At 20.6% G+C, this 8312-nt stretch overlaps 2 protein-coding genes across 2 annotated transcripts in view; both read right to left on the reverse strand.

Annotated features, from left to right (window-relative positions):
- Positions 1-1714: 1714 nt before the first annotated feature.
- LOC128953353 (uncharacterized) lies at positions 1715-3109 on the reverse strand. The gene is made up of 2 exons (XM_054298838.1): positions 2980-3109; positions 1715-2859 (listed from the first exon to the last, which is right to left on the reverse strand). The coding sequence occupies exons 1-2, from the start codon at positions 3107-3109 to the stop codon at positions 1715-1717; spliced, it is 1275 nt and encodes a 424-aa protein (XP_054154813.1).
- A 3302-nt stretch (positions 3110-6411) lies between these two features.
- LOC128953231 (legumain-like) overlaps positions 6412-8312 on the reverse strand; it is a 4152-nt gene continuing 2251 nt past the window's right edge. Inside the window, exons 3-5 of the mRNA XM_054298706.1 lie at positions 7780-8134; positions 6695-7254; positions 6412-6548 (exon numbers count right to left, since the gene is read on the reverse strand). Of these exons, the coding sequence (XP_054154681.1) occupies positions 6417-6548; positions 6695-7254; positions 7780-8134 (1047 nt within the window). The 3' untranslated portion in view covers positions 6412-6416. The remainder of the gene's footprint in view (positions 6549-6694; positions 7255-7779; positions 8135-8312) is intronic.

Below are 8312 nucleotides of genomic sequence, written 5' to 3' on the forward strand. Positions count from 1 at the left end.
TTATTAAAACTTTAATAAATTTATTACTAGTATTTTAGTTTAGCATTATTATTATTATTATTATTATTATTATTATTATTATTATTATTATTATTATTATTATTATTATTATTATTATTATTATTATTATTATTATTATTATTATTATTATTATTATTATTATTATTATTATTATTATTATTATTATTATTATTATTATTATTATTATTATTATTATTATTATTATTATTATTATTATTATTATTATTATTATTATTATTATTATTATTATTATTATTATTATTATTATTATTATTATTATTATTATTATTATTATTATTATTATTATTATTATTATTATTATTATTATTATTATTATTATTATTATTATTATTATTATTATTATTATTATTATTATTATTATTATTATTATTATTATTATTATTATTATTATTATTATTATTATTATTATTATTATTATTATTATTATTATTATTATTATTATTATTATTATTATTATTATTATTATTATTATTATTATTATTATTATTATTATTATTATTATTATTATTATTATTATTATTATTATTATTATTATTATTATTATTATTATTATTATTATTATTATTATTATTATTATTATTATTATTATTATTATTATTATTATTATTATTATTATTATTATTATTATTATTATTATTATTATTATTATTATTATTATTATTATTATTATTATTATTATTATTATTATTATTATTATTATTATTATTATTATTATTATTATTATTATTATTATTATTATTATTATTATTATTATTATTATTATTATTATTATTATTATTATTATTATTATTATTATTATTATTATTATTATTATTATTATTATTATTATTATTATTATTATTATTATTATTATTATTATTATTATTATTATTATTATTATTATTATTATTATTATTATTATTATTATTATTATTATTATTATTATTATTATTATTATTATTATTATTATTATTATTATTATTATTATTATTATTATTATTATTATTATTATTATTATTATTATTATTATTATTATTATTATTATTATTATTATTATTATTATTATTATTATTATTATTATTATTATTATTATTATTATTATTATTATTATTATTATTATTATTATTATTATTATTATTATTATTATTATTATTATTATTATTATTATTATTATTATTATTATTATTATTATTATTATTATTATTATTATTATTATTATTATTATTATTATTATTATTATTATTATTATTATTATTATTATTATTATTATTATTATTATTATTATTATTATTATTATTATTATTATTATTATTATTATTATTATTATTATTATTATTATTATTATTATTATTATTATTATTATTATTATTATTATTATTATTATTATTATTATTATTATTATTATTATTATTATTATTATTATTATTATTATTATTATTATTATTATTATTATTATTATTATTATTATTATTAMTATTATTATTATTATTATTATTATTATTACTATTATTATTATTATTATTATTATTATTATTATTATTATTATTATTATTATTATTATTATTATTATTATTATTATTATTATTATTATTATTATTATTATTATTATTATTATCTTTGTATATCACGGTTGTTCCGGTGTGATCACAGTTGTGTCGGCCACTTTTGGTGGCAGAGACACGACTGGTTATATTCAACTCAAATCTAGTACTTTTCTGACTGTTCTACAACTCTGAAGTATCACTGCTTTTTGCATTTCATAGATCTTAGTTTTTCTTATTTGAAGTGATTCCATACTTAGGGCCAGATTTTTCGGTATTACGGCCATTGATGACAGTATTATAGGTATTATTTCAACTTTCTTAATGCGCCACATCTTATTGATCTCATAGGCCAAGTCTGTATATTTCCGACGTTTCTCACTATGCGTGTCCTGTAATTTATGTGTTAGTGGGACCGCTATGTCTATTATATACGCCTTATCTTGATGTTTGTCTACTAGGACTATATCTGGGCGGTTGTGGGCCACAGTCTTATCAGTTCTTATTTCTTTATCCCAGTAGAGCTTGGCACTGTTGTTTTCCATTACACTTTGTGGCTCGTATCTATAGTATGGTAATGGGTCTTTGATTAGTCCGAATCTTATTGCCAGTTCCTGATGTATGATCTTGGCTACTTGATTGTGACGGCTTAGGTACTCGGTATTTGTGAGTACTTTACACCCATTTAGTATATGTTCTATTGTTTCGGACTCCATATGACACATCCTGCACTTGTCTGTTGGTATGTTTAGCTTTTGGATATATTTCTGATGGTTACGGGTCGGAACCACTCGATCTTGTATTGCCATCATGAACCCCTCTGTCTCTCCGTGAAGACCGGCGTACTTCAACCATTTTGTAGACATTTCTTCGTCTACGTGTGTTTGGTTGAGTTCTGCCCGGTATCTTCCGTGGAGTTCTTTTGAGGCCCATGTGTTAATCCTCTCTTTTTCATTTTGTATATCTATTTGATGTTCAATATTGCTGAGGTTTAGAGGTGTGTAGTTGTAATCGAGTGTTGATGTTATTTTGTGGAGCTCTGAGACATAGCATTTTTGTTGATGGTATTTTCTCAACAGTTCTCGCTGTTTGGCCTCAAGGCTTACAATGTTTAGTAACCCTCTACCCCCATGTTTTCTACTAACACATAGTCGTGCTACAGAACTTCTAGGGTGGTGTACTCCAAACATTGTAAGTTGTCGCCTTATATGTCTTTCGATGGTCTCGAGTTCTGTTTTACTCCATTTTATTATTCCGAACGAGTATGTCAGTACAGGTATTGCCCAAGTGTTTATGGCTTTGAATTTGTTGTTTGAGTTTAGTTGAGATTTTAGTATTTTAATGATTCTTTGATTTAATGTTTTCTTTATTTCTTCTTTAACTGCTGTCATTTTAGATTTATGCATTTGTTTAATACCTAAATATTTGTATATATCTCCATTTTCTAGTTCCTTTATATATCCATTATCAGTTTCGTACTCAGGTCTTTCTGAGTAGACACCTCTTTTCAATTTCATTATAGCACATTTATCTAATCCAAATTCCATATTTATGTCATTGGAGAAAGTTTCTGTTGTTTTTATCATTGCATTTAAATCAGATTCTTTTTCGGCGTATAGTTTTAAATCGTCCATATATAGTAGATGTGTTAGATTATATTTTGTATCATTTGACTTTAGATTTACGCCTTTTAACTTTTTGAGTAATGATGACAGTGGATTTAAGGCTAAGCAGAACCACAGAGGACTGAGCGAGTCGCCTTGAAATATTCCTCTGTTTATTTTAATTTCTGTACTTATTTTTGTTCCATTATTCATATTGACACACAATTTAGTTTTCCATTTTTTCATCATATTTTCTAATGTGTTTATCAGTGTGTTGTCAATTTTATATAGTTTTAACACTCTTAATAACCATTTATGTGGGACTGAATCGAATGCTTTCTTATAGTCTATGTATGCCATTTCAAGATTTCTATGTTTTTGACGAGCTCTTATTGTTATGATATTGTCTATTGTTAATTGCTCTTTACAGCCCATTGAGTGTTTTATACAGCCTTTTTGTTCTTCAGCTATTATGTTGTTGTTGCTTAAATGATTATATATTTTTGTTGATATTATGGATGTTAGGATTTTATACATTGTTGTTAGGCAAGTGATTGGTCTATATTTGCTGGGATCTTAATTATAATGAGACCAAATAAATAAATAAATAAATTAATTAATTAAAAATGTTCATAAATTATATTAATATTTATTATTAAGCTGTAAACAGTGGCTAAACAGTAAATTGTTTTGAATATTATTATTATTAGATAATTGAGTTTTAATTATAAATTTACATCCTTTATAAGTTAGTGAACTTAATGATGAACCAAAAATTAATCCAAATAATGATCCAATAAAAAATATATAATCTTCAGTTGTTATTTTAATTAGTTTTTTAATAAAAATATCCGGATAATTTGATAATAAATATGATTGATTTAGTTGAGTTTGCGGGAATTCAATTTGTTGTTGACTTAATTGATAATAATTTTTTAAACAGCTATGAATTGATTTGCATTTTGCGGTGCAGTTGTTTTTTAATTTCAAAAAAATTTTTTTTTGTGATATTTTATTAAATTTTCGATTACCACTGGCTTTATACTTTTCTAATGATGAATGCCAAAAATATGATTATATAAAATATTTAAGATATATAAAATTAAATAAATTGTTTGATTAATAATTGCATCAACAATACAATCAGTAATACATTATTTATTAGTGATATTATCAAAACATATCCAACTATTCCAACTATAATTATTAATTGTTTTATAAGATATTAATGTGCGACTATAACTTATATAAGATAGATGATTTTTATTTAATAGTATACCTAATGATTTTATGTAGATAACTATTATAAATATTATCAGTTGGTGAATGAATCAACAAGTTTATTAATTTATTAGAAAATTTATTTTTATCATGAATAATTAATTCATAAATTAATTTCGATTGTAAATCAATTTTGGAACTTATTGGATTTTATTCTAAATGCATAACAAATATCATTATAGTTAATTGATTTACTAATAGATAAAAATGTAAAACAATTTTCATATTTTTCATAACTACTAGTATTGTTAAAAACTTTGCAATCAATATTATGTTCTAATGATTTCATATTATTTAATTGTTCAATTAGTGTTAAATTGGTGTTAAAATTATCAATATAAAATTTAACATTACTTTTAATTGTGTATTGGTATCCAAATAATTTTACGTCAAATATTGTTATGTTAATTTATCCACACATAATGTTAGCGCCGGTATTTCAGTGTTTGTAATTAAATTGTAATCAATATTTGATTCAAACATTAAATATTTATTAGTAATTCTATAGAATTGATACAAAAAAATAGCTAAAAATAATAAATATATAGAATATTTAACTTTAATTTTCAATAACATTTTTTTTGAATTGATATTATTAAGAATATTATCAAGTATATATATTGCTATATTTTTTAATGTAATATTTTAGTTATGATTACTATATATATATATATAATATTCTAAATAAATGTTTTTATTTTGCTGTTGAATATTTATTAATTTTAAAAAAATAGTAGAAATTAATACAATAGAAAAATAGTAAAAACTTGTAGTCTAGTGTCTAATTTAACATTTAAAATAGTAATTATTATTTTAATTATATTTTGTATTATATTTATATTGTAGCTAACAATAAACATTGTATATAATCATATATAATTTAAATAATATAAATTAATTTTATTATATGTTAAAAAAAATTGAATTTTTTCCGTTATATGTCAAACAATAAATTGAATTTTGATGTTTGAATAATACTTTATATATATATATATATATATATATATATAATTATTAATAGTATTATATTTAATTGTAAATATTTTTTTATTAATAATCTTTTATTATCAATCATTTTAAGTATATTTATTTTGTTTGTTAATAATTTTGAATAGTAATATTGATATTTTTAATATCTAAGCTATAATATATTTTTAAAATTTTATTTGTATTTAATATTAAATAATTTAATTGCATAACTGCTACTATCATAGTTGCCAAGGTATTTTTTGTTGTTATATATATATACTGTATAAAACTATAAACATATATACATATACATAATAATATATATATATATACTATATATACATTAAAAATAATTTTAAATTTGTATAAAAAAAATGTTTCAAAATATTATTATAATTATTTATAAAATTACATATATTATTGCCTATATAAATAAATTATATAATAATTTGTTATCTAAATGTATTTTTTTTGAATAAAATGCTATAATTATTATTTTAATATAATTTATTCTAATAATACTAATAATAATAATATACAAATAATACTATTTTTTATTATGATATTTTAACTATTTAGAAAAAATATAAATTAAATAATTTGTTTTTATTTATTTTGTAAATATTATAAATAATTTAGATTATTTAATACTGATTTATTTACTGATTACTCATTAATATTATAAAAAAATATATATGTAAAGTACATTATAGATAAATATAATAAATTATTAGACGATTATTTTGAATAATAATAGTATTTTAAAAAAATAATAATAATAGTTTATTTAATTTTAATTAGAGAACTACTATTAGTTAAATATATTGAATATAAATTAATAATTATCTTAAATAAAACTTTTTTATTAAATTGTTTAATTAATTAAATAATTAATGTATATAAAGTATACAATATTTTATGCAATTAATTTATTATTTAGTTATTTACTTTTATTTATCTATTAATTAATTAATTTTTTCATATGATATGCTTCGGGTCTTTAGTGGCCGACAATAGCGTTAGTGGTCTCGCATTGACCGACCAATTGGTTCAATGCAATGGCCAGTTGTCTGGCCGTCAAGTGTTCACAGATATTGACAAATACGTTAAGTTTGCCCAAAACGTATGGATTCTGTATATACAGTATAATATATTAATAATATATTAAACCCACAAAAAACATATATACAGTATATATATATATAAATTCATAGACTTATTATATATGATATATAGTTATGTATATATAGTTAACACATAGGGGACAGACAGGCAAACCTTATTCATATTGAAACACTTTGATTGAAAAGTATTGACAAACAGCTCATAACAATTAGATACCAACTCCTGGTCCACCAATAGCTGACTGTCCAAACCAGTCGTCATCGTCGTCGTCGTCGTCGACAACAACTGTCCAACTACTCCGGCAAACTGTTCAAACAGTTTATTAACTAATTGACGACCCAGTAGTTGGTGTTTCAACTGATCAATTGCCCGAAGCTTATCACTGGTACTGACGGCCAGTAGTAACCGTTTTTCGGCTACGACTACCTGAACATCACGCATACTGACTGTCTCCCGGTGCTCATCATCATTATGATGATCACTATCACCACCAGTAGCTATCTTGTATGGTTTGGGACCCTCAAACTGGCCAATATCTAACCGTCCAATGGATAGGTTACCGTAATGGCCGGCATTTTGATGCCATTTCAGACCTGTATAGGGATCGTAATAGTCTTTAGCTGTTTGGGATCTAATATAGTCAAACTGGTCGTCCAGTAATTCCCGATGCCTGTCCTCTGTATGGTTTAACCATGTGATTGCAAAATAACCGGCTAATTGTTTGGAAAAAACAAACAATTAATTAATTAATTACTTTTTGTTAACATATTATTAATTTAAAATAAAAAAAATAATTATATTATTTTAAATATTTATATTTCTATATTTGATTAATTAACTTAAATTATCTTAGTTAACTTATTTAATTAACTTATAATTAATTATTATAATTATCATAGTTAATTTATTATAATTATATTAGTTAATTTATTATAATTATATTAGTTAATTTATAATAATTATCTTAATTAATTTATAATAATTATCATAATTAATTTATAATAATTATCTTAATTAATTTATAATAATTATCATAATTAATTTATAATAATTATCTTAATTAATTTATAATAATTATCTTAATTAATTTATAATAATTATCTTAATTAATTTATAATAATTATCTTAATTAATTTATAATAATTATCTTAATTAATTTATTCTAACTACTTTAGTTAATTTATAATAATTATCTTAGTTAACTGACTTAATTTAGCATGCTAAAATAGTAAAATTACCAGTAAAATCCATTAGTTTACTATCATAACCGGCTACCCGGCTCATTTGTGTTGGTTGGGACGATGCTACAGCATAGACACCAATATCCGGGGGCATTATATTTTGAAACATAGATCCCGATTCGCATGCTTCTACATGTATGACTAGTTGTCGGTATCGTCTATTAGCATACATATCCTTGAATGTTGCTATAATATCTTTGGCAAACAAGTAGCCACCGTAGGGGAAGGCCAGCACTTGTGGGCCACCGTGTGTCATCAAATAGACAAATATATTGTCCAATGGTCCCGATTCCAGTACTTTTTTACCCCGGTGTTTTAGTGACTGATCACCACGAAGTACGGCTAAAACATTCTAGAATTTTATTTTTAGTTGACGTAATTTATGAAAAAGTATAATTATTAATATTATTTTAAAAAAAACTAAAAGATTATATTTTAAACTGTCATGTTTGTCTAATTGCTATGGCAACAATAAACAATTACTATATACACCTATTATAGAACTTGTACTACAATAAGTACTTGTTTAT

The sequence above is a fragment of the Oppia nitens genome, unplaced genomic scaffold, assembly GCF_028296485.1.
Source record: "Oppia nitens isolate AA-2021 unplaced genomic scaffold, nextdenovo-longstitch-racon4-pilon3 scaffold21_pilon_pilon_pilon, whole genome shotgun sequence".
Classification (NCBI taxonomy): Eukaryota; Metazoa; Arthropoda; class Arachnida; order Sarcoptiformes; family Oppiidae; genus Oppia; species Oppia nitens.

Coding starts and splice junctions, on each gene's coding strand:
- LOC128953353 (XM_054298838.1), bottom strand. CDS start 3,109: ATGGAATTTGGATTAGATAAATGTGCTATAATGAAATTGAAAAGAGGT. Junction 2,860..2,979: donor AGATATATACAAATATTTAG/GTATTAAACAAA, acceptor ACAAATTCAAAG/CCATAAACACTTGGGCAATA.